Source organism: Nilaparvata lugens, chromosome 5 (genome assembly GCF_014356525.2).
Source record: "Nilaparvata lugens isolate BPH chromosome 5, ASM1435652v1, whole genome shotgun sequence".
In the NCBI taxonomy this organism is placed as follows: Eukaryota; Metazoa; Arthropoda; class Insecta; order Hemiptera; family Delphacidae; genus Nilaparvata; species Nilaparvata lugens.
Window position 1 is genome coordinate 15185795 of NC_052508.1, and position 27514 is coordinate 15213308.

General features: G+C 36.6%; 1 protein-coding gene across 3 annotated transcripts; it reads left to right on the top strand.

Annotated features, from left to right (window-relative positions):
- Positions 1 to 6902: 6902 nt before the first annotated feature.
- On the top strand, positions 6903 to 27268 carry LOC120351246 (exonuclease 3'-5' domain-containing protein 2-like). Of its 3 annotated transcripts, XM_039427726.1 has the most exons (5): positions 16640 to 16782; positions 19579 to 19753; positions 23992 to 24128; positions 25556 to 25642; positions 26276 to 27268. In XM_039427726.1, exons 1-5 carry the CDS (start codon positions 16678 to 16680, stop codon positions 26342 to 26344), a joined length of 573 nt encoding a protein of 190 aa, XP_039283660.1. In that variant the 5' UTR covers positions 16640 to 16677; the 3' UTR covers positions 26345 to 27268. The 3 variants fall into 3 exon arrangements, with proteins under 3 accessions (XP_039283661.1, XP_039283660.1, XP_039283659.1); XM_039427727.1 differs by lacking the exon at positions 16640 to 16782 and adding an exon at positions 6903 to 7592 and having other exon boundaries at positions 25556 to 27268; XM_039427725.1 differs by having other exon boundaries at positions 25556 to 27268.
- Positions 27269 to 27514: the final 246 nt, after the last annotated feature.

The following is a 27514-nucleotide window of genomic DNA, read 5'->3' on the forward strand; positions in this document are numbered from 1 at the left end:
TTCATTTTCTATCAAATTCAATTTTCATTTGAGTTTCTAAATTTGTTCCTCATTTTATACATTGTTCTGATTCCTGAAATTCCAGAATGAGAATGACAGCAAAATGTTTTATAGTATACAACAAAATTTTTAATGAGTAATAACATATACCGTGAAGAAACAAAAATAAATGAAACCCATCCTTCTTTGAAGATCAATTAATACTCATTGTAGACTATTTAATTAAAATGATCCTCAATTTAAAAGTGGTCACTGTTTGAATCTGCCATCTAAATAGTGTTTTGTGTTTGTAATGTATTGAAATTGAATTTTATGACGCCATCAAAGTGTGAGTAATGAATTAAGCCAATATCTACTATTACTTCAGTCCCCACAACTAATTAATGACGTCATAACATGTAGATTGATTCTTCCTAGAATAATTTATAGTAGTTACACTTTCTACTAGCTTATCAGTGTATGATCTCTAACTTTTCTAACTGTATCGATTTTTATTGCGTGAAATACTATCTAAATTCCAGATTAAAGACGTTTGTATATTTATTTAATAGAAATTGTATTGAAATAAAAAACTTTATTCCAAAAATGTAATAACTTCTCAATACTTTCAGCTTGATAGACATATTCGATTTAGTGATAGAGCTATTGATTAATTCATCAACCAAAAATACTTGATAATAGCCTGTATCAGAATCAAAAGGTAAGCCAAATTAGATGTAACTCTTTTTTAGGAATAAAGAGGCTCCCACAGACTTGATCACAATAAATCTGTGGTACAAAGAAACCCATTAGGAGAATGTTTTTCAGTTAGGTAAAACCTTTAATCTTAAGATGTTATGGACAGTTTGAACACTTGCATTCACTTTTTAATTTATTAATTCAACTGTTCTTCCAAACTCTATACACTGTCATTTCACATTTTATTTACCGGTACACTGTTCTTTCACACTTTAATTAAATTTTCCTCTCACACTTTATTTACACTGTTCTATTACACTTCATGTAAACTGTTGTTTTGTAGGATTGACGTTCTTTCTTCTTATCGCTTGTATTCTTGTAAACATTTTCTTTTCAAAGTTTAATATCTCGGAAAAGAGAATACAGAAACTTTTGGAGTCTTGTTACAAATCCCGCGACAATTGGGTACACAACAACAGAATCCCATGATTTAAAACCCCCAAATTCACCATTACTTTTCACAAACGAATATTAGAAGAATGATAAACACACCATATTCATTGAAATGGAAGACCGTGAAAATAGAATTCGTAGTTGGAACTTTGTTGGTTACCATATCAGATGTGATAACAAGTATCAGCGCTCTTATTTCGCTTGCCTATCGCCAGTAGATTATCGTAGTAGTCATTTACATGCGAGGACGTCAAAGTTCATCATAGCTTCATTTGTGGGGCCTGAAGTAATAGTAGGTATTGATGAAGCAGAAAGTATTAGGCTCAACTCACACTTACGCGACTCAGGTCAAGAAGAGACTCGACTCTAGTTGAGAGCATGTGTTTCCAAATCATGTATAACTTACCTATGTCTTCAGCAAATATGAAGAGTACTTTGTCTTCATAATCTCAGCATGTATCTGTATGTAAAACACCTATGTATACACTAATCACATCAGAACTTAACCTAGCGCCGCAGTGCAGGATGGTTTCTCACGGCTTGGCGTTGTTGTCATTTGAGATGGGTGTCTGGCTTGGAAGTGTTTCGGCCGCATTGCAGGATCACTGTTAACGGTTGCCGGAAGATCATCAGCTGGTTTTTTTTTCGTTATTTTTCGTGATCGATAAATTCTGATTGCAGATTCGTTCTCAGCGACCCCAAGTTTAGCCTGAAGGCTCAGAATGTCAACAATGTTTTTAAATAATTAAAAATCATCATGAAAAGTCATTAATATGGTAGTACCCCACGTTTCTGGAAACTTTTTACTGGTGACTGAAGTTTATAGGCAACACAAAAATCAAAATAATCGTGAGAAAGAAAACTGCTGCTCCATTGTTCTATTGTCTCGGCTGCTTGGCTGAGCCTGGCTGGAGGGATCAAATAACCGACTGGATTGATCTTTCGTCTGTCCGCTAGGCGGAACTACGCCGACCATTGCTGGGTGGAAGATGTTACTGCGGCCGCTCGCATTTCCACCAACGCTGCTATTATTTGCTGTCTCAGCGCCTAGTCCGAGTCAGACAAGCATCCAGCCTGCACTGCGGAGCTAGGTTTAGGTATGGTTTAAAAGTAGCCCAGTTTGACGACGTGCAACTTTGACACCGGCTGACAAAATCTGAGGAGTGCCAGTTTGTCGTTGCATGCACCGCTAAACTTGCACTCTAAGGAATGCAGCCCACTTTGTCGGCGTTCAACTGTGGTTCCGACTGACAAAATCTGAGGAGTGCCAGTTGCACTCTCAAGAGTTTGTGTCTTCTATCGATTATCAGAGAGAGATTGATGGGAGGCGCTTCATGGCTTGATAACAGATTGGAGATTATCATCAAAAATTACAAGATAAAAGTCCAAATAGCAATAACATACTAGTAGTTCTGTGAACAGTAGACCTCACGCAGTATTCTCATCCACAAGTACCTGATGTCAACTGTTTTAAATGTTAACAAAATCAGTTCACGTTTGAATTTGTATTCCATAATTTATAAATATTTATGTTAATTTAAACAATGAATAGAATATATTTCTATTCCAGAATTTATATAATATTCATCCAGTTCCGTGATAATCTTTCCATCTAATGAAAATTAATTTTTTTAATCAAAAATATTATAATTTCTTCAGCATTATTTAGTTCATTTGATTATTTTTAATCACCTATCAACTTGAATGAGTTTTTTCGAATGTGAGAATATTGATACTGATGGACACGCATAATAATACCATGACTGCAAAACAAAATATTGAAACCCAAGAACTTAAAGCTGCGATTAGACCAAATTTATTAAAAAAATGTTAATAACTCAATCCTTATAGATTATATTAGATTGAACATAACTTATCATACACATGATGAACATGTGTGTTTGTCAACTTGCGTTCAATCTAATAGAATCTATAAGGATTAAGTTATTAACATTTTGTTAATAACTTTTGTGTAAACCCAGCTTAAAGATTCATACCTCTTCAAGGTCTTTGATTGATACTATATACCTTACTAGCCGTCAGGCTCGCTTCGCTCGCCATATCCGTCTAGCCAGGGGGCTCCGCCCCCTGGACCCCGACTGGATCGTCCAAGGGTGAGATCAGCAGGCTCGCTTCGCTCGCCTGCATTTTTCATTTGAGCATTTTTATCATATGTTAGGACAATCCAGTCGGGGGTCCAGACTAAACGCCTGGCTAAACGGATATGGCGAGCGAAGCGAGCCTGACGGCTAGTAATATAATATTCCCAGGATTGAAGTAGCAGTACCCAATCAATTTTTCCGCGATAAATGCATTTAAATCTTCAACTTGGTGCCAACCTAACAAAGTCAACTCAACTTAATGCCAACCTGACAAAATTATTAATTTAGTTGCCAGTTAACAACTGTTTCGAAGAGGTACTCTATCTAGATTATAGTTCTATAGTAACATATGATATGGAAATTTCAATTATAATTAAGAGATTGGGAGAAGAAGAATATACATGCTAAAAGACGAACTTTAAACCCTTAAAAAAAACCCTTAGAGTTAAAATATTGCCAAAAGATTTCTTAGTGCGCCTCTAAAGGGCCAACTGAACATACCTACCAAATTTGAACGTTTTTGGTCCGGTAGATTTTCAGTTATATGCGAGTGAGTGAGTGCCATTTCGCTTTTATATATATAGAAGAATACAAATACAGTAATAGACTGGCTTCTCCACACATCTGTGTAATCACTTGTCAGCTGATTTATGATGAATAATTCTATAGTCTGATTTTTACTCTTATATTGGCGTATGAAGGAGGCTCATTTTTCCTTTTACATTATCGTTGAATAGCAAAATCTCCAAAAATCTTGTATATACGTCGACGCGCAATTAAAAAAGGAACACCTGTCAAATTTCATGAAAATCTATTACCGCGTTTCGCCGTAAATGCGCAACATTTAAACATTAAGAGAAATGCCAAACCGTCGACTTGAATCTTAGACCTCACTTCGTTCGGTCAATTATTCAAAATTTAAATTTTTTTCATTTGTCAATATTATGTTTAATCTCTTTTACTTATTGAAATTTAAATTTTTACAATAGTTTATTGTTAAATATTATACTTTCTGTACCAGTACAAATTCAGACTGAAGACAACTCAAATCTGAGTTGCTCGAACACAAATATTTTATTATTTTGAAAGTTCATTTTTATGAAATCTTTAACACCCTCTGTGTTTAAAGGGGGAGTCCAAAAGGGTGAGTCGTGGATCGGGCTTGTAGGCCCCATCCGGTGAGTTGGGCTCGGAAGAAAATCACCACTAATGTGTTTCAACTTCCAGAGTCCAGATCGTGTAATTTTCAGGGTCAGCTAGAGGTCTCCCACGTTGATTTATTATCCATATCAGATAGAACTCATCTAATCTTTAAATTTTAATCAATAGTCTTCATTTGACAGGACTCCTTATTCTCTAGAGTAGCCTATTTGCTTTGCTAAAATTTGATACTTCTTGAGAATTAGAATTAGAAGACTTAAGTTTATGATTGTTTTCTGATGTTTGAGATAACTTTCCCAAAGAGTAAGGCAAGATACTTTTTTATTGTAATTATTTTTATATCTTTCCATCTCTATATATCTTATTTATTACATCTACAATGAAATATGCATAAGTGTTATGAAGGGTCTGTTTCATAGAATTCAAATGTCTTACATTACAGAATAATCACCAATAAAATTCATTCATAAAATATAATTAGAATCATATTATAATAAGACTCACTGCTCCTAAGCAGTAAAATCAAATATTCAAGTAACATAAGACCTTGTAAGTTTTAAGAGAAAGGCGCCACTTTAGGTTGGAGTCGTCCAGTGACCATTGTTTCCAATATTTGATACTTCTTGCACCAACATACTACAGAGTAGATCTAGTAGACTTCATAAATGAGCTTCAAAGATACAGTACAACTGGCAACTGTATAGGCTATTAAGCTACCTAAATTTTGAATATTGTTCCAAAAAGGGAGGGATTGCAGAAACTATGAAAGCAAATTAGTCAAGTGTTTATGGCAGGTGATTAGTTCTATAGATGTGTAGTCCATCTGACATGGGTCAATGCACAGACAAGTAAGAGTAAAACCCTCTTATGAGGAGTTGAAATACAGTGTTGTATGTCAAAAGGTAGGGTATTCGACCAATAACTCATCCTGAGAGTAACAGCATTATATCAACAATAATCTCCAACTTATTGAAGGGTACCCATACATATGACTCACTCTGTATAATAGAGCATAAGGATTTATTTTTCTTCAGTAAGTTTAATCTATGTTAATACAAATGAATACGGCATTGTCATCCATTTCTGACCTATGTTTCAAATTTCAAGTCTAATAAGTACGAAAATATAAACATTTTCTTAATAACTTTGGTGTAAACGCAGCTTAAGAACGTTATAAAAAGAAACAGACTTTTTTGAAAAAAATATATTTTGACAAGATAATTTTCTATCAAAAGGGTGCATTCTATTATGAATGTAGCCTACACTCGCCAGATGGCTTGCTTCACTCACCTTATAAAGTCCAGCCAGCATTACACCTATGAGGGGGGAGTGGTTGTAGAAGTTTTCTTTATTATAATACAGTAGTTTCGACACATTGATGATCACTTGAAGCATGCTGTGGTTACTTCTCTTGATATTTGCCCACATCACTTTTATTGTAAAGTGTACTGTAAATAAAAGTCATTTATCTAATTATTATTCAACAAAAATCCTAAATGAATGCTGTAAATCACCCCGAAGACCTCTGTTACTGCAGACATTGACAACAGGGTTAACAGCTAGATGGAAATTCGATGAGAACTACTATCCAAAAATTATCTATTCCCAAAACGTTTCCATGTTTTTTTGTCCAATTTGGTGGATTACTTTGTCTATTTTGTTCATAATTTATTATTTCATGTTTTTCAAATTAATTTCTCAATTTAATTAAGCATTTTTTGCCTACCTTGAGTACAATCGACAGAATCTTAGTTCTCAGCCACAGAATAAGATATAGCATATTGAAGGACTCATTCTGAAAAGTCCAAAGTCTGTATTGTGAGTTCAAAACACATTCCAGTGTGAGAGCCTGTAGGCTATTTATAATAAAAATTGCAGTTCCTTCTCAATTAATAAAAACATCTAATTGAAGTTCTATCAGTCAGTGATCCTGTTGTCCATGGAGTCACTCAGTCACAGCCTCGAATGGACAAATGAGTTATCACTCCTGAAGAAATGATTTGTTGGAATTCTCAAATTAGGGGCCCTCTCCTTTTTATAATTATAAATAATTATTCATAATTTATCATGTATAACTTACCTATGTCTTCAGCAAATATGAAGAGTACTTTGTCTTCATAATCTCAGCATGTATCTGTATGTAAAACACCCATGTATGATACACTATAGTGAGGTCCACGTTATAATGACAGTATTTGATCAAATTTGGTTTTGCTAACCTTGTCTTTGTCTATCATTCGACAAAGCCAGTGGTACTGTCCTTTTCTAGGTCCACAACCATGCCAATTATGTTTTTGACGGTGTAGAAATAAAATTAATTAATGCAGAGAATCGGCATCGCTATTCTTCTATCTTTATCCACTACCATTTTAACGTGGACCTCACTATAATCACATCAGAACTTAGGCATGATTTAAAAGTAGCCAGTTTGACGGCGTGCATTTTTGGCATTAGCCCAGTTTATCATCGTCCCGGCAGTGACACGTGGTACCTTGTTTTGTTGTCTTTTGTTTAGCGTGTGGATGTGGACGTCGTGGTTGATCAAATGTAGGTTAAGTTTAAAGTGTAAATTTTAAAGGAAAAGTTTCATATTTCATAATAGCCTATTTTGTGTTGTTCTTCTAAATTTTTAGTACAATTCATAAAATTCACTTTTTTATCGATAATAATTTATCGTTAGTAAAGCTTCTACAAGTTTTTAAGCATGTTTTGTTATTAAAAATCCTAGCAGCGTTGGTTGCGTTACTTCTCATTATTCAAATAATGTATTGAACGTTTCGTCTTTTAATTTGGACATCAATTTCCTAGTATGCAAAACTTTTTTAGTAGTTTGCTCAATATACTATTTCCTAGTAAGCAAAATACTAAAATAGTAAATTATTATCAATTTTCTAGTTTGCTAGAGTTTTTTAATAGTTTGCTCAATAAACTATTTCCTAGTAGGCAAAATCAAAATAATGATAAATTTCCTAGTAACATGCTAAAGTATTTTAAGAGTTGGCTCAATAAGCAAAATCCTGAAATAGAAAATGATATAACTGCTGAAACAGCAGTTAAAGTAGTAATCATAGTTCTTGTAATTATTTGTTTGTCAAAGTTTATAAAATTCTTATTGCGCCGGTTGAAGTGGAGAAGAAATGGTCCGAACATCATCCACACTGCTAATGAATGTCACAATGCAGTTTTGGAGTTGAGAAAGTGAGTTTTTAAATAATATTAGAAGACTCAGTTGGTTGTTTTTATTTTCAATCATGCATCATTGTAATAACTGTTCCGTAACTTTCGTGATATTAAATTGATCAATTAAAATTACCTAGATCCTAATTCATTTAATATGAATTAAAGAAACATAGCTAAAATTACATATGACTATTAAAATTTAATACTAGATGAATTCATTAATTAAAATCACCCTTTGTAACTAATATTAAGTTTTAGCGTACAGAAACTTCACCTAAAATTACAAAAACTAGAAAGAATTGATTACCCTCTTTCAGTAAAGTGCAGACATAATGGATAGCTTTAAGATTGAGAGTATTGAATATCATGCATATTATATTTAAATGGTAGCATATTATGTTTTGACCCAAATACATGCTTCATATCATATCCAATACTCTAAATTTTAAAGCTTATAGTGAGGTCCACGTTATAATGACAGTATTTGATCAACTTTGGTTTTGCTATCCTTGTCTATCATTCGACAAAGCCGGTGGTACTATCCTTTTCTAGGTCCACAACGATGCCAATTATGTTTTTAACAGTGTAGAAATATAATTAATTGGTGAATAGAATCGGCATCGCTATTCTTCTATCTTTATCCACTGCCATTATAACGTGGACCTCACTATACCAAAAGTGGTACGGAACTCTGGTAGAATGAACATATTTGTCCAAACATCGTCACAAATAAAGAAGTTCATTATTCTATTCACATTATGACAAAATTTTTTCTTAAAAAGTTAATTTTGTTGTGTGAAGTATATCACACTTTTTGGTGTATTTTACACGACGTGCTCGGTAATACATAGTGTATAATACATGTAAACAATGTAGCTCGGAATGGATCAAGTGACCATCATCTTTAATTCTGAAGTATGAAAGCCGGTTTCTGAGATCAGGATTTACCTAAGTTCTAGACTTTAACTGGCTTTGAACTCTGGAGTCAGAAAATTGGCTTTCCGAGTCAGAGCGTTAACGTAGTCAAGAGATAAGATAAACGAACGCGCAACTCACTTTTTAAAAAGATTTATTTAATGAATAAAACACATACATAATGGCAGCATGACTATTGGTAACGGAATGACACGAGAAATAATCTTACAGAGGTTTAAATACTAGTACAAAGTGCTTACTTTACAGTTCCTAAATCTATTGTCTTTTATATATATAACTCCTCCCCCCTTAAGATGAAGGTGTCCTCACCTTCATAAGGGTAGCTGGGGTGTAAGAAATATTTTAGAGTTTTCTAAGTGAAATTGAACATTATCTAATTTCTTGTCTGGAATTACAAGTTTGTTATTGAATACATGAGAATGAAAAACTACATATAATATAATAAGTATTAAGCACGCAATTAATATATAAACTACATATTCTGATAAGTTGCTACTAACTACAAAATCTTCAAGAATCAGTAATGGCTCTAAATAAGTATTTGCCTTATGTATTTCTTCAAAAGTAAAATTAGTGATTATTTTATTTTCATAAGTCGGTACTTCAGTAGGATATAGAACATTACTTTCCCAAAATGTATAAGGTTTACTAAAATTTAATAATGCTTCATCTTTTTCAAGGGCTATTAGTTGTGTAGATTTTGGATATGTTACAATATTTCTTGAGCCGTGAACAATTGAACTCTTGCTGATGTTAAACATTAAATATTGGTTTATAATCGGAATATATTTAATAAAAGAACTATACCCTTTGATAACTAAAGTCCTACAGCTATTCAATTTCTTATCACTAACCAATTCTTCTACACACTTGTTAACAACTTGTGTGGCATTTCTACAATAATAATTATTATTCAATAACTGGCAATCGCCTTCATACAATTCATGGCCTTTAATAACTAATGATGGATCAACATGTATCGTAATTATTTCATTGTTCGTTTTTACAGGATAAGACAGCATAAAAAGTGTTTCGTACAAATTAGATTCAAGTGGCAATTCAATAAAATAAGAAATAATATCATTATGAATAGAACAATGAACACTTCCTAATTCCCATAGCACCTTAGGCTCATCGGATATCAATTGTAATTTAATAGCTCTGATGACACGCGCCATCTCGTCAAAAGTGAGGATGCTTGAATGAATTATGTTAAGTTTACAAAATTCCAAACTCGTTCCTATATCATCTATTCTATTGTGAATTATTGTTAGCGTGTCAAACAAAATATGATGCTGTTCATTCAGTTCTACAGAATCAAATTTACTGTTGACAGAATTAAAATAATTGTTAAGTTTCAAATTATTAGCGTGGATTACATCAATTCCATTGTTAAAGCGACTAATTAGATTTTTGTTGATTGAAACTTGATTCTTAAGATCATGTTCTAAACTAATTTCGTTGGAATGCACTTTTGTCAAAATTTCATCATATTTAGCTTTATCATCAGCATCCATATTTCCTGTTAACCAAGAAATAGCGGAACCTAATCCATTAAAAAGACCTCTTTTTATTCGAAATTTATTTAACAAAATATGATCGAATTTCATGGTAACTTGATCGAGATGTAATTGAAGTAATTTAATTTTTGTTTTATCGGTTTCTTTTCTATTTAACAATTGTATTGAATTTTTGAGTGTAGAAAGTTCATTTTGTAAAGCTGTAATGTTGATGTTATGCACGTAGGTGTAGGTTCTGTTAATGATGAAAGCATCCTGGATTCGGATGGGTACGACTCCTGCTGATCGTGAGAGGTCAGTCGTCTTGAATGCGTCTACTGGGGCCAGGTTGAGGGCTGCCAGGCTGACAATCAGGAGGGCGAAGTCTGCCAGTTTTAGACTTGTCTTGTGGCGGATCTTTGGGTTGTTTCGCCTTCGGCGGAGGTGTTCGTTCATCTGAAACAGAATTATCATTAGTTTTGTTCACTTTACGTGGTCGCTTAATGCGATTGGGATGAATCTTGAAGGGGCGTTTCTGGATCGCTCTTGAATTTGTCGCTAGATTGGTGTTCTTATCATATTTCACTTTGAAATATTTCGGCTTATTCTTCTTATTGAACGTCGTCTTGATGTACGGTTCATCCGGAATTTCAATCTCTTTTTCACGGTCTTGATTTACTTTTGTTGTTCTTGTCTCTTTCTCAGTTATTATTTTTCCTTTAACGAAATTGTGAATTGTTTTCAGTTTATCCAGATAATCATTCGTTCGTTCCTCTGTTACTAATGTATTAACCAAATCATTCATATATGGATTCTTCGAAACTCCATATGTAATCTCCATGGGTGTTAGTTTTAGATTGGAATTAAGCGTGTTGTTGAACGCTATCAGGGCTAATTTCATGTTTTCAAGTGTTGTCCTATTCTTGTTTTCCAATTGAAGAGCGTTGAGAAGTTCGATGAGGGTGGAATGCGCTCGTTCTAGAAGTCCTTGCGAATCAGGGTGGCCAGGCGTCACATAGTATGGTTCAATGTCATACAATTTGAAAAATTCTCGTAGGCTGTTATTATCGAATTCTCGTCCATTATCCATTTGTACTATTTGCGGAGTTGGAAAAGATGAAAGGTAGTCGAAAAGTATTTTCTGAATCTCGATTTGATTCAAACTTTCTAAGGGGTACGCTGCTAACCGTTTAGAAAAGCAATCTATTACCGTAAGAAATTTGATCTTATCGTACTGGAAAGTGTCTATCTGCAATTTTTCAAAAGGTTTGTGTGGTGTAGGAGCAACTTTATATTCTACTTGCACTGGGTTCCTATCATATTTTACTTTTAAACAAATTTGGCACTTATTAATGTAGGCTGTTATATCGCGAAGCATTGATGGCCAGTAGTAGGTTTTCCGAATATGATTGTAGCTTTCATTGATTCCTCGATGGCACGTTTTCCCGCGGTGGTAGTTAGCGACAATGTCCTTCTGTTCTTCTCCATCAGTAACATCCAGATTGATCTTCTTGTAGCGTTTCAGTTTGACTGTTTGAAACGAGTCCGTTATGATATTAACAAAACTTGTATACATCACTTCATAATCAAGCTCGAGAGCGCCTTTCTTGTAACAATATATACCGTATGTTGTGTTCGGTAGAAGATATTCTAGGCATTTGTTCTTGATTTCTTCCTTATCAAACGGGTTAAGTATGTAAAAAGTCAATCTTGTTTTGTCAAAAATTTTCTGAATTTTCAGAGGATCGTTACCTCTTTCTAATATCAACTGATTATGTTCTACATTCATGATTTTGTCTTCTTCCATTATTGCAACTTGACTATTCGAACTATCCTGAGAGTGAATTGTTACACCTATACTTGCGGCATCGTCATTATTAGTATCTTGATTTCCATTTCCACATTCACGAAGAAACTCGTCCAAAACAACTCGACTGAGATCCTCTAAATCATCATCTGGTTCGGGGTTGAGCATGTTAACAGGGTGACTTGGAATGCGAGATAAGCTGTCAGCCACGAAATTCGTCCGGCCTTTCACGTATTTGATGTCGAAATCAAATTCTTCTAAATAGAGTTTCCATCTAATTAGTTTCGAATTGGGTTCCTTGATATTGTGTAACCATTGTAAGGGTTTGTGGTCCGTTTGAATTAAAAATTTCCTTCCATACAGGTAAGGACGAAAGTGTTTGCATGCATAAACGATTGCTAGTAGTTCCTTCTCTATAGTTGATAAGTTTACTTCATGTTTATTTAGAGTACGGGATGCAAACGCGATTGGTAGGTCCTTCCCATCAAATATTTGAGAAAGAACAGCTCCCATTGCAAAGTTGCTCGCGTCACATGTGAGTATGAACTGACGAGAAAAATCAGGCAATTGTAGTATAGGTCCATTTTGTAACATAAGTTTCAATTTCTCAAATGCTGCTTGGAAGTCCTTATCGTGTGGATTGAATGGTTTTTCCTTACCTAAAACGGTGGTGAGTGGTTTTGCTATCTTTGCATAATCTCTAATCATTTTTCGGTAATATCCTGTAAGTCCTAAAAATTGTTTAACTTCTTTAGGAGTACGAGGTAAAGGAAAATTCTTCACTGCGTCTATTTTCATGGGGTTTGGTTGTATTCCGTTTTCTGAAATTATATGACCCAAGTACAACAGTTCGCGCTTGAAAAATTCTGTTTTATGAAGCTGGATTTTCAAGTTGTGTTCTTTTAATTTTTCAAATACTGATTTGAGGTGTTTCAAATGTTCAGTGAGGTTGTCAGAAAAAACAATAATATCGTCCATGTACACTAAAACATTGTCCATTTTCGCGAAAATCATGTCCATACACTTCTGGAAGAAACTGGGTGAATTCTTTAGTCCAAAGGGGAGGCGTAGAAATTCATAGTGGCCATTTTCAGTAGAAAAAGCTGTTTTCGGGATGGAGTCTGGGTGCAGTTCAATCTGGTGAAATCCTGATTCTAAGTCGATAGCAGAGAAATAAGTAGCACGTCCTATCTTTCCAAATAAGTCCTCAATGTTGGGCAAGGGATACTTATCATCTACAGTCTTGTTATTCAATTTTCGAAAATCTACAACCATTCTGATCTTTCGTTGTCCTGATGCATCCGCTTTCTTGGGTACGACCCAAATCGGGGAGTTGTAGGGAGAGTTTGAGTGTTGAATTATTTTGTTCCTTAAAAGTTTGTCTATTTCCAATCGAATATCTTCTCGGAAGATTTGGGGATGCCGGTAATTTTTCGTGTAAACTGGATTTTCATCTGTAGTAATTATCTTATGTTTCATTAAGTTCCTGCTACTTGATATCTCGTTTTCTAGTTTTACAATTTCAGGATACTGTTTTACTAATTTCAAGATGTTGTCTCTTTCCTCCTCATTCATATGATCTGTTCGTAGAAGATTTGGAATGTCATTTATAAGCTTAGAAAATTTCGATTTACATGAATCACTTATATCTGTACAATCAACTATAGTTTCTACTTGTTCAACCTCCATTGGCTCAGGACAAATGGTCGTAAGTTCATGGGCGAAAACTAAACACATACATTCATTACTATCTATATTAACAAGTCCTTCTTCAATTCTATATTTATCTGCATTTACTTCTTTAATTATTCCTAACGTCATATCCGAGGCTGACTTAACCGGGACCGAAATCACGTTGTAGCCTGGTTGCAATTTAACACTCTTATTATCGAACAAAAATAACAAATCTTTCTCTCCATCCTTATATTCTAGCTTATTATTATCAAAGTTTAATCGCATTTTATATGCACGCATGGTTTCATTCCCAAGCAGTATATCATACTTGGACGAAAAATCAAATATATACAGTTTTATCTTATGAGGTTTGGAAAATACATTCTCTATATTACAAAACACATACTCATTCCCTGTGCTTTCTCCAACGGGAGTTTTCACAATAAAATCCTCTTTGTGACGAGTTACGCCAGGAGAGACTAGTGAAGGATGAACATAGTTCTTTGCAGATCCGGTATCGACGAGCCATTTCCTATCCTTCTGATCTACAAAGTAAGGAAGCGATTTATTAAGGATGTTTAAGTCGAATCGCTGGGTGGGTCCGTTGCATATTGGGGGCCTGACCCTAAAAAATGGTCGGTTAGTCTGTTCAGCGATTCAGTCAAAGTGTCAAGTTGAGATTGCATATTTTGAATCGGGTTCTGAGTGTACTCACTACTCTGGCAATCTAAGTGGTCTTCTTCCAGATAGTTGACTTCATATGGAGACTTATAATTCCTTAATTTTTGTACTGGATCCGTTCGCTGAGTGCGCATGGATACTGTGTTTGATGAGTTATTTATCGGAGTACTTGGTTTGAAATTACTGTTTTGTTGTTGTGGGAAACGTTGTTGGAAATTTTGTTGTTGTGGGAAGCGTTGTTGGAAATTTTGTTGTTGAAGATTTCTTTGTTGCTGAAAGTTTGGACTTGAAAAACTTTGTTGAAAGTTGTGAGGTTGGGAGCTACTTGGTGGCGAGTAGAAGCTCTGTTGTTGGAAGTGCGGTTGATAAAATCTCTCATTGTTTTGGAATCGACGTTGTCTGCTTTGAAAAAAATTTTGGGTGTTTCTGTTTTGTCTGCTTTGTGATTGATAACTACTCTCATAGTTTGGGGTTCTAAATGTATTTGAAGCTTGAAAAAATCTGTTTTCAGTTCTGTTTAGGTTTAGTTGGTTCAGTACAATGCTGCAATCATTTATCAATTTGCTTCTGGCATCATCTAGATTTTGAATTTGAAGCACCTGCAAGTGGGATCCTAGCGTGGGATGGACTCCATGCACAAAGGTGTTCACTAGTGTTGCGTTAAGTTGATGTATTAAATTTGTTAGCAATTCTCCTGACACTCCATCTATTTTGTATTTTGTTATTACATGAGTACGTTTTTCTTCTAGTCTGTTTAGAAAGTCTATCGGGTGTTCCCTATTGAATGAGCACATTGCTGATATTTCTGCTATCAATTCTGGAACAGGCCTATTGTCTGCAAAGTTCTGTTTTAAGCTATTTATCAGTTCTGTTAGTGTTGAACAACTATTGTTGTAGGCTACAGCTTCCGCTGGTCCTTCTAGGTGGCACAAAGCTGTTTTAAAAAGAAGCCAATGATTACCTTCCTTTTCTACAATATGATCTGTACAATAAGCTCTCTGTAAATCTTCACAAGTTGAAATGAAATGAGGTAATTTGTAAGCTGTTCCATCGTATCTCGGTATGCACTTAAGAAGTTCATGTGGTAAGGGCTTGCTAGTTGCCATGGTAATATTAGAAAGAGTTTCTAACCTTGTTTCTTGATGGATGATCTCTGCGTTGACGGAAGGACTTACTGCAGTAGAGTCCTGATCCGGGTCTTCCTCCTCGTCCGACGATGGGCTGCGGAAAGTTCTGCAAGCGTCGTATCGGGTGATGTCTCGTCTGCTTGCCAGCGTGTAGTTGGAGTTGAGTTGTCCGTGTAGGGTTGTAGAACCACAGATAAAGAGTTGAAACTCACGTTTTTCGGCACTCGAGAACGTAGGTCGCGAAAAAGTTAATTGAACTTTTACCGAAAAAACTTCTGTAGTCCCTGTGCATCGGGCGCCAGATAAGATAAACGAACGCGCAACTCACTTTTTAAAAAGATTTATTTAATGAATAAAACACATACATAATGGCAGCATGACTATTGGTAACGGAATGACACGAGAAATAATCTTACAGAGGTTTAAATACTAGTACAAAGTGCTTACTTTACAGTTCCTAAATCTATTGTCTTTTATATATATAACTAAGGACTTAAATAGACTCTGGAGTTTAGAGATCACGTTAGACCCTGAAGTTTATAATTTTGCTTTCTGAGTGAAGGGCTTATAAGTCCAGGACTTGAATTAGATTCTCGCCTCTTTCCGAGTCAAGGATTTATCAAAAATCGTTATGTCCAGGACTTAAAACATCGTGATCTTAAGTGCCGGTTTCCGAGCTCGGGATTTATAAGTTCTGGACTTACACAGAGTCCAGGACAAAAATAATCTCTCGGGTCTAAATTGACTTTCAGAGTCACGATTTTATCTTCTAAACTCCAGAGTCTATCAAGTTCTCGACTTATTTGAGTCCAGGACTTTAACGCTGTAAACGTGAGGGAAATTCACAAGAAAGGGTTTGCTTTGAATAGGCCCACAAAGAAATCGGAACGTATTTTTACAAAATAGTTGGGAGAGCATGCTCATTTGAATTGTCCCGCTGCAATCAGTTGTTTCCGTTTTGCTATAATGCCAACAATACAACAGCAAAATATTGTGAATTTCCCTCACGTTTACAGCGTTAAAGTCCTGGACTCAAATAAGTCGAGAACTTGATAGACTCCGGAGTTTAGAAGATAAAATCGTGACTCATGAAGTCAATTTAGACCCGAGAGCTTATTTAAGTCCTGGACTCTGTATAGATCCCGAGCTCGGAAACCGGCCCTAATTGTAACTATTTTTTTTATTTTGTTTTTCTCTTCCTATATGTGATGATCTGTCTAATCCAATATAAGTGTAAAGACTAATATACTACATACTTATCAGTCATCGATTAATATGCCATTTTATACTTATATTAATTAATATTTCATTTTCTTAATGAAATTCAATTACATTTTTCAGAAAATGTAAGATGTCCGGGTCATAGGACTGGATTGTGAATGGTTTTTGAAGGCAGGATCGCTCTCCTTCAATTGGCTTCAATTGACGGCTATTGCTCACTAATTCGACTTTGTGCTCTACGCCATGTACCAAGTTCATTAGAAGTAAGTACTGTATCTACATGGGGTTTTCTTCTCACATGGGGTCAAAACAAAAAATAAATTTAAAAAGATAATCATAGTGGGCGGCAAAGTTAGAGTATATCAGAGAAGGTAACTGGGAGTTTTAAAAATAGTCCATGTTCTCAAAGGTGTCAGAACATTTTGGAGTGGCGAAGGTAGGATAGAAGCATAGAGCAGGCCCCGGGCTTAGAAGAATGGCGCCCTGGGTAAATGTTCTACTGGAGCCCCCCTCATTACTATAATGTAAAAGCAAATAATCTATGATAGGCCTACTTATATCTTATGAAGTGGATAACAGGATATAACAAGATCACGTCTTTCAAACACAAGATTGTAGATCTCTTAAAATTCTTCAGACGATTCAAAGCGGAAAATCATCTCCAGAGTAGTTGGTGACTGCTCTGCTTAGAAATATATTCTAACAGCTACTTCAAGATTTGAGAAAGTAAACTTCAATTCATGTTCTATAATTTATTTAAACACGTCATGTATTCCACCAAGTTCTTCCTGTTCTCCATACATTTTGAAGTGCAGACATTCATTTTCAAATTCACTTCTTATGTCATTAAGGTAGGAGGCATAAAGTTTGTTCGTAGCTTGCAGTATGGCCTCTTTCTGTGATCCTTTTTGAACAAGAGCAGAGAGTATGGTATTTGAATCTTATCAGTTGAATTTTCAAAAGAGTTATCTATATAATAAGAGAGAGTAGGGTTGTGTTTGTTCGTTTGTTCGCATCAAAACATGTCAACTTGTGGATTGCATACCGGAAAACCGGGAATGATTTAGATCTCCAAATTTTGCACATATATTCTAAAAATATCAATCTCGTGCACCTGGAAGCCCAAATTTCAATTTTCCTTCTAGATTTTTCATAATTTATGTTCAAATTTCATTATGGGACATGACATTTTTTATACAACGAGCATAGCTTACATTGTTGTAAAATTTGTTTGTTTATAAGTGAGGAACTTATAGCGTTAGTATAAGACATCATACTACCGCAGCCGTGTTCTAGCGGTAGAGTGCTCGGCTTGGGCGCGAGTGTTCTCGGATCGATTCCCGAATTTTCCACTTTTTTTTGTTCTTAATTTTTTCCCTCGAAACGTATAATTATAAATACTTTTTGAAGGAAGTTGTTTTCATTATGTTTGAACTTGAATTTCATCAAATAATATATTACAGAGTGGGTGAAAAGTCCAAGAACGCCTTAATATCTCATACACAAAGGTAATTTGACGGTGGGTGTGATTGGGGTTCCTACTAAAATTGAAAATACTACTTCACTATGACTTCAAAAATCTGGTCCGACATCTTCGATACGCCATTTTGAATCCAAATTTGTTTTTTTAAGAAGGAAGGTGGTCATCCCATACATGGTTTCAATACGAATTTTAAGGCAATTTCACGGAATCTCGAACCCTTTGGAAGACTTTTTAAAATTTCCTATTGAAATCATGTATTGCATGACCACCTTCATTTAAAAAAACAAAGTTGCATTCAATATGGCAGACCAGATTTCGAAGTCATAGTAGAGTAGTATTTTCAATTTTAGTAGGAACCCCAATCACACCCACCGTCAAATTACCTTTGAGTATGAGATATTAAGCAGTTCTCAAACTTTTCTCCCACTCTGTAAGTAAAATTTTTCAACCAGTGTAAATGAAAGGACTTGGGTTCCATGCTGTTTTATTGTAATTCATAAGAAAAGCATTATCACAATAAAATTAGTACCGTAATCGAACATCATTGTTTGGATTATTCTAAACACTTTGGAGGTAAAACCAATGCGATATCTCTCACAATAACTGAATAACAAGCGATATAAAAATTTCTGTCAATAATGACCGCCATCTTGTATTTTTCAATGATGTCAAAAATTTTCGTTGTTTCCATCATCAATATTCTTGTTCATCTTGTTGTAACGAAGAGATTGAGACCATTTGCAAGTCTCTATCTTAAATTAGTCATGAAAAAGATTTTATAGTTCTAGCTTGTTACCTCATGTGTATGGAAAAACGCACCAGAAATCATGCAGGTTTTTCTTTGGAGGGCGCTGGAGAACTCATTTTTTGACGTACAGCGCATGAAAATATATCGTTCCAAAGTTGAAAAAATGCTCCAAATGTCATAGATTTAAAATTTCATAGATTTAATAAAAGAAGTGATAATGAAATGAAATTTGAAAAAAATTAGAAAAAACGTTTTTTGGGCTTTTTAAGGTTATAACTAAAAAAAATATGCGTTTTAGAGGAACATTTCATAGAACAAAAATTGTAGAGGAAGATTTTAAAAATATTTTAGTCTGAAAAAACGGTTCAATATCTTGAACGGTTATTGAAATACAAGCGATATAGCAAAACCCTGAAAATTTTGGCGGCCATCTTGTTTCCGAGGTGTTTGCCTGTGATTTCGACTTATCATCATCACGATCCTTATTATGCTAGACCTAACGAATAAATTGAGACATCTTCCACGGCTGTTACTCAAAAATGACCACGGAATGACATTTGCGCCCGGACTATGTATTTTTTATGCAGAATTTGAGTCAAAGTTTACTACATAATTACGCTAATTACCATAATATGGTTCAGCGAGTAGATATACTATATCTCCTACCCTAGATTCTCTTCAATAGTGAGGTCCTCGTTATAATGGCAATGGCGAAAGATAGGAGAGCAGGGTTGTCGATTCTCTGCCATTATAACGTGGACATCACTATAGATATTTGAAACATCCCCTGCAAGGATTTATGTCTGACATTTTGCTGCTCTTTTGTAGGCACTGCTGTCTGATAGATCGATAATAAAGACTGGCGTGGCAGTTAACAGTGATGCGAGCAGACTGTTGCGAGACTACGGCGTACGTTGCAATGGAGTGCTGGACTTGAGGTACATGGCCCAGGCTGTCGGATCGGTGCCTGCGGGCCTCGGAAAGATGTCCAATCTCTATTTGAGTGAGTATTTTATGCCGCATCCACTTATTTACCCAATGAAGGCCAATGTCGACCAGCGCTAGTGTGTAAATTGGTGGTTTGCTAGCGCTGGCCTTCAATGGCCTTCATTTGTCTTCATTCGGTAAACAGACTGGGCCAAAATGTAGATGCGGCATCAATCATTATTGCTTTTCTTGAATATAATCACTATAGTGAGGTCCACGTTATAATGGCAGTATTCGATTAACATTGGTGTCAATCCTTGTCTATCATTCACAAAGCAGATAGTGCTGTCCTCTTCTAGGTCTGCAAAGTTGCCAGATCGTTTTTTAACAATATAAAAATATTATTACTTAACAAAATATTCCATCTCAATAATGAAAATTTATTATTTAATCATTGAAAATATATTTTCTTGAATGTAATAGAATTGGCTTACTTGACTTAATTCCTATAACTCCAGTTGGAGCATAGGGCATCCACGAATAGCCGCCATCCCTCTCTATTATCTGCCATCCTTCTCACCTCCCGCCATGTCTTTCCCACCTTGCCAAGCTCTTTCTCCACTGTTCGCCTCCATGAAATCCTTGGCCTTCCTTTTTTTCTTCTCCCCTGAGGATTCCCCACTGCAAAGCATCCTTTTCTATTGCTCCATCTCTTTTCCTCAAAGTACGGCCTATCCACCTCTATTTCCTCTTCCTGATCTCAATGTCTCTGGGCATCTGTCCTGTATTGTGCCAGAGCTCTTCATTTTAAATCATATCTGGCCACCACACGCACTCAATCTTTCGCAGACACCGATTGATGAAGACTTGGAGTCTTTTACGGATTTCAGCTGTTACCTTCCATGTCTCGCAACCGTAGAGGAGGACAGACTTCACATTTGAATTGAAAATTCGTAGCTTCGTCTGTTTCGAGATTTTTATTGTTCCTCCATACTGTATACAGCTGTGAAAAGACCCCATTTGCTTTTCTAATGCGAGTTTTGACATCATCCTCGGCACCTCCCTCAGGATTTACCATGCTGCCTAAATAAACAAATGAGTCCACCCTCTCTATTCTCCTCCCATGTATTTCAAAACTTTCCCCTCCATGAACATTGACCACCATCTCCTTCGTTTTTGCCTCATTAATCTTCAGGCCTACATTTTTAGCAACCTCACTCAGTGCCAGCAGCTTTTCTCTCATGTCACTGTGTCTTTGTGCCAGAAGACAAAGGTCATCTGCAAAATCCAAGTCTTCAAGTCTGTTTTGCATCCCCCATTGAATACCTCTTTTCCTTCTGTTCAGTGATGTTTTCATAACCATGTCTAGCACAGTAACAAAGAGGATAGGTGACAGAATGCAGCCCTGCTTTACACCAGATGTTACATCAATTGGGTTGATAACACACCATCATGAATTATTTGACATTTGTAACCATCATATAAGCCCTTAATTAGATTCAAGATATTTGGTGGAATGCCATATATTTCCAAAATCCTCCACATGCATTCTCTGTCAATGGAATCAAAAGCTTTCTCAAAGTCGATAAACGCTAAATATAGGGGGCTCTGCCATTCTGCACTCTGTTCAATGATGATTCTCAGAGTGTTAATGAGATCAATGCAGCTACGGTTTTCTCTAAATCCAGCCTGTTCTTTTCTCAGTTGTAGTTCAATTGAAGGTTTTATTCTACCAAGGATTATTCTGGCCAGCACCTTGCTCACAATAGACAGCAGGGTAATGCCTCTCCAGTTGTCACATTTTGTGATGTCCCCCTTTTTTGGAATTTTCACAATTATACCTTTTTCCACTGCTCGGGTATTACTTCCTCTACCCAAATCATCTTCAAAAGGGGTTCCAAAATCTCTGCTGTCAGTTCTGGGTCTAGTTTGAACACTTCTGGTGGGAGATTGTCAATTCCAGCTGCTTTTCCAGCTTTCAATGTCCTAATTGCTTCAATGATCTGATTCCTTGTTGGAGGATCTACACTTATCTCAAGAGCTATATTTTCATTTTGAGCAAAACCCTGCTCCGCACCTGCATTTCCTCTGTTTAATACTTCTTCAAAGTGCTCCTCCCATCTTTTCATTTGTTCCACTTGTGATGAAAGTAACATACCTTGCTTATCTTTAATGGGTCTCTTCTTGCGAAAGCCATTCTTTCCCAGCATAAATAATAATATCGTGTGACCTGGCTGGCTCAGGTCTGGGGTCAGAGTTTTCAGGTCGCAACTGATCAATTTCAGGGCCTCTGACATGACCTAACGACAGCTTTTTAGGCAGCCGGGACCGACGGCTTAACGTGTCCATCCGAAACACGGGAGTGGCCCGAGAAAAATATCTTGCCCAGGCTGGGATTCGAACCCGGGCCTTTGGATTACAAAGCCAGCATCTAATCCACTCGACTACGGCCACTCCTTCCTTGGTGTTCCACTGAACCCTTCTGCAAGGCAGCAGTTTTTAGAGAAAATTTGGAAAACGAAGAGTTTGTCAAGGAAGACAGATATGAAAGAAAGTTTGTGCGTGACTCTTTGGATGGTGGGTAAAACGCGGTGCGCCCCCCCCCCCACCATCCGACAAGTCACGCACATAGCACATAGGAGAGGGCGGCTCAAAAGCAAAGTCAATGGAAAAACAGCCGCCCTAGGATGAAAGGTCTCCGGAGCAAAAGGAAGAGAAGAAGGGATTTGGGAAGAAGGGCTCCGGAGTGGGTGTCTACAGTTGCATGAAGCAACTGGGCGATGGGTTCCCCGACGCCGTTGAATGTAATAGAATTGATCATTTTAAAACAAGAATGAACAGTTAATATTACATCAGATATACCGATATCAGCTATCCTTTATGGAAGGCAGTGGCATGGCAGATAATTGGCGACGCTTTTCTTCTATCTTTCTCCAATGTTATAAAGTGAGCCTCACTGTAGAGCACTTTCATTTTTGAAAAACAAAAGTTCAAAGTACTCTTTTTTGAAAATAATTAACAACAGCCTCTCCTATCGTGCAATTTAGAACAATGAAATTGAAAAACAAATCATAAAATAGGATATTAATCTAGAGAATCCAGAGTAATTTTGTCCTGTCTAAGCTCAATGGAATCCAGTTAAACTGGCACTATGCAAACGGCACTTAAAAATTTAAAGAGCAGCTCGTCAATGATTTGATATTTGAAATAACTTGGAAGTTTGAATAACTAAATCATTTAAAAACAATTATAAAACGACATTAAAAAAAATATTTTATTATATTCATACATTGAATCATAATCAAATTGCCCTCTGTGGGTTGGAGGAGCTTTGAGTCGACATTGTACTCAAGAATGTGTTGAAAATCAGAATTAACCCACAGTATCCATGCTTGTCGTGGGAGGCAACTAAAATGGACCTCAAGGCAACTCCAGAAGTTGCCTTGCCTTCAAACCCACGGGATCTGCCCCATCAAGGCAGCTTCGGAGGGGCAAAAAGAAAAACCCGAGAGACCAGAGATGGGTGAAACTCCAGGCACAAATGTGGGTCAAGAGGCTGAGACGAGGGTGGCCGGGCGCCCTAGAGGCAGTTTGGCGTCCACTCTCTCAGCAGAAGGACCTACAAAAAGGCCAGGAGTGGAACTCACGTAGTTCACGAGTTTTTTGGGTGGAGAGGCCAAAACTCACCACTGCTCAAAGAAGGGCGGCCATTTAGGCAAAACTTCTTGGGAGAGATGAGGCTTTTGACCCTACGAAGTTTCGGAAGGGCGAAAAGAAAAAACCCAAGAGACCAGTGATGAATGAAAAACCAGGCACAAATGTGGATCAAGAAGCTGAGTCATGGGTGGCCAGGCGCCCTAGAGGCAATTTGGCCGCCTCTTCCTCGGCGGAAGGACCTACAAAGAAGGCCAGGAGTAGAACTCACACGTTTGTCACGAGGACTAATCAGTCTGAAGAGACTGCCAAGCATATCACACTGGATTGCAACAAGCAACCGTGTGATGAATGGGATGTTAGTATAGGGAAAAACTCCATCCTGGTTCTTGAAAAGAACACAGGTATTTTTGTCTAACATACTACTTGGGAACACAATAAGCTTCGGTTGACGTGTGGAGTTCCTTGAACCTTTGGATCCTTGGATACGTCTCTTCAAAAACAATAATCAAATTACAGAAATGAAAAAACCATAGCTCACAACTACATCTAAATTAAACATGATTTACCATCTGAGTCATTTTAAAAAATTCTTGTTGTAATCGAACTGTGACACACTATTAAGAAACAAATAAAATTGTATTTTTTATTTGTTGGTAGATAAAGAACTGGATAAAGATCGGAGCATCGCGTGCAGCAACTGGGAAGCCGGCTGTCTCTCAGAGAGGCAAATCCAATATGCCGCAGATGACGCCTTAGTGTCCGTCCAGTTGTTCCAATATTTCAACAATCTAATGGTAAGTGTTGATTTCATTAACTATTAACAAGTTACTGTGTCACAAGTCTACAAAGGATGGGCACACTTCTAGTCACTGGAGCTTTCAGGAGCAGCCCGTCAGCAACTCTTGAAGTTCTCTTGGCCTACTGCCATTTAACATTTTTATCATGGCAGAAGCACGGAAATCAGCCTATCGACTGAAAGTTGCAGGCCAATGGAGAGAAGGCCTGTCTGGAACAGGCCACTGCACAATCACCAAAGCTGTTGCTCACAGCCTGTGCTTGAAATGACGTCAGATGTCATGAGCACGGAATTGGTTTTTACTAAACCTTTCTCTGTTAAATTCTGCTCTAGAGAGGAGTGGAAGTCTGAGGAAGGACCCTATCCCAAAAGAGGCAGCCTTGTCTGGTATACAGATGGTTCTCTCATTGAAGGGAAATCTGGCTACGGGGTGTACAGTTATTCACCTAGAACACAAGTTTATGCAAGTCTGGGACAACACTGTACCATCTTTCTGGCAGAGATTTGGGGCATCATGGCTTGTGCCAACATAGGCTTTGCCAGGTGCTATTGCAATAAGCATATAGTAATCCTGTCAGATTGTCAGGCAGCTCTCAAGGCTCTTGACTCCAATGAAATCAAGTCCAAATTGGTGTGGGAGTGCCACAAAACACTCAGCAGGCTTGCAACTCTGTGCTTCTTGGTAGAGTACCTGGCCATGTAAGCATAGGAGGTAATGAGCGTGCAGATGAGCTTGCTAAGCGGGGTTCTAGTATGCCATTCTTTGGCCCAGAGCCAGGCTATGGCATAAGTAAAACAACTGCCTTCCACACAATTAGTAAATGGTCAAGGGACTTACACCACGAGCAATGGCAGGGTCATCCTGGTCAAGCACTTGGCAAAAGGCTGCTAGCAGACGCAAGCCCTCGCTTCACCAGCTGGCTGGTGAGTCTGGGTAGAGGTCAGGTCAAGCAGGTGATTGCCCTGATAACTGGACATGGCCACTTCAGGAAACATCTCCACACAATTGGACTCAGAAATGAAAGCCAGATGTGTAGGCTTTGTAATCAGTCTGAGAGACTGCCAAGCATATTGTACTAGATTGCGAAAGTCTTGGAGCTAGAAGAAGTGCTCTGTTTGGCTGCAAGCAACCAGGTGAGGAGTGGGATGTTGGTATAGGGAAAAAACTCCAGGACCTTGTAAAGGACACGGGAGTTGGTTTGCCTAACTAACATACTTTGGGACACACAATAAGCTTTGGTTGACGTGTGAGGTTCTTTGAACATTTGGATCTTTGAATCCGTCCCTTCAAAAACATAAACATAAGTTACTGTGTTGTAAATCCATTCTTCATTAGTCAAGCAATAAACGCTTATTTTATTGTTGAAAGTTGAATCACATGTATATTTATGCCTTCAAATTCGTTAACAACTCTTTTTTTCACAGTTGAAACGAGATTTATCCTGGTACAAGCGATTGTTCTGGAGCTACAAAAAAGTGTGGGCTCGGGTTGAATGGTACTGGCGATCCTACATCGATCTTCCGTTCCCTGGCGATCCGTTCCCTCGCGAAATTAATATTCGAAGAATTCCCCAGCCATTTTTTTTATGAATCAATAATCAAGAAATTCATTGGCCATAAAACAACATTAAAAAGTAAGCAATAGGCTTTATAAGTAAAATATCACAAAGGTAGACTATACAAACGATCAAATTTACACAACATACACATTCAAATAATCCAGGTACTCATTAACAGTATAGAGCTTCAGACTTGAGCCATTTATCAACAGCAATACAAAACGTTTTCAATGGTAACTGCTTAACATTTTATCTGGTAGTAAATTAAACATGCCAATTTGTAGGTACCTATGACTTTTCAGAGTTTTAGTCAATCTAACTGTAGACATAGTACACATAGTACACTGTACACTTTACACTAGACATAGGGATAACTACTGTAGACCTACAGTTAGATTGACTAAGATTATTAGATTGATTGTTAGAGTTATATATATATATATAAACAGGATACACATGACATGGATGGATTAAAAACACTTAAAAACTCACATATAAACAAGAATTTTCGGGGGCTGGGCCCCCTTTGTCAATCAACCAGGAAGTCTTCCTGTGGGCTCGGTTTGAATGGTACTGGCGATCCTACATCGATCTTCTGTTCCCTGGCGATCAAATTCTAAGAATTCCTCAGCCATTCTTTTTTATGAATCGATAATCAAGAAATTCATTGGCCATAAAACAACATTACAAAATGTAAGCAATAGGCTTTATCAATAATAAGACCACAGATTACGCGGTGCATACAGATGGAGAGAAAAAGGGTACAGATTCAGGGGACATTATGGGGTATTTAGGGGGCTGTTACAAACGGATATTAAAGAATCTTAAATATCTGTCTGCATCGCGTAATCTGTGAAAAAGGGTGCAGATTCAGGGGACATTATGGGGTATTTAGGAGGCGGTTACAAACGGGATATTTAAGATTCTTAATAATTAATGGTCTCTGCTGCTACAATTGGCTCTCCGTGCGTACTCTGTGGTCACGACCGTTTGATTTCAAACTGTTCCCACTCACTGCTCGGTTGAGGAAGGAAACTCAGTTTCCGAAAATTTCCGTTTCTAATGTAAGTTTTCAAGTGTTTTCAATCTATTTATGTCTTGTGTCTCCTGTTTTAATTTATATTATATATATACTTTTTCATTTATTGATCCTCTTCAAACTTCAAAGAATTTTATTTTTTGTTCGCTGCTTCTTTAAAATTTCTGCATCTTCTATCAATTTTATCTTGATTTTATTTTTAGCTTATCTTCTAATTAATACTTGAGATTTAAAACCTTAATTTCCTTTTTAATTTTTCCTACAACTCTCTTAATATAAACTCAACTCTAGCTTACGCACAGCCAATATGTTGCCTAGGTAAGCTTTACAGTAGCCTAACTTATTAATAATTCATAAACCTAGCATATTGTTTCAAGTTCTATATGTTGTTAAGTCAAATTGATTTCAGGGTTTGTTTTATTTTCATATAATTTAGTGAAATTAAGTTTTAAATTAATACCTAATGTAGGCCTCAAATTTTTAAATACATATTTTTGTTGTATTTTTGGTTGAAATAAATTTGATTTGGTGAGCAAAATACCCATTTTATTCTCATTATTTAAAAATAGTATTTCAATATGAATAGTTGTAGAGAATGCTTGCAATAAGCTACCTGCACCTTGCCGTAAACTGAATCTCTATCATTTTCACTCCACAGTTTGAAATTCTTCTTTTTTTAAAAACAAAATATTTTGCTCTGTCCTAAAAAAAATATTCTGAAGTACCTTTTAAATATTAACTTGTGAATTCTCAAGGCTCTTTCACCTCGCTGTTATTATACTGTTG

Coding starts and splice junctions, on each gene's coding strand:
- LOC120351246 (XM_039427725.1), top strand. CDS start 16,678: ATGGTTTTTGAAGGCAGGATCGCTCTCCTTCAATTGGCTTCAATTGAC. Junction 16,783..19,578: donor ATGTACCAAGTTCATTAGAA/GTAAGTACTGTA, acceptor GCTCTTTTGTAG/GCACTGCTGTCTGATAGATC. Junction 19,754..23,991: donor GATGTCCAATCTCTATTTGA/GTGAGTATTTTA, acceptor ATTTGTTGGTAG/ATAAAGAACTGGATAAAGAT.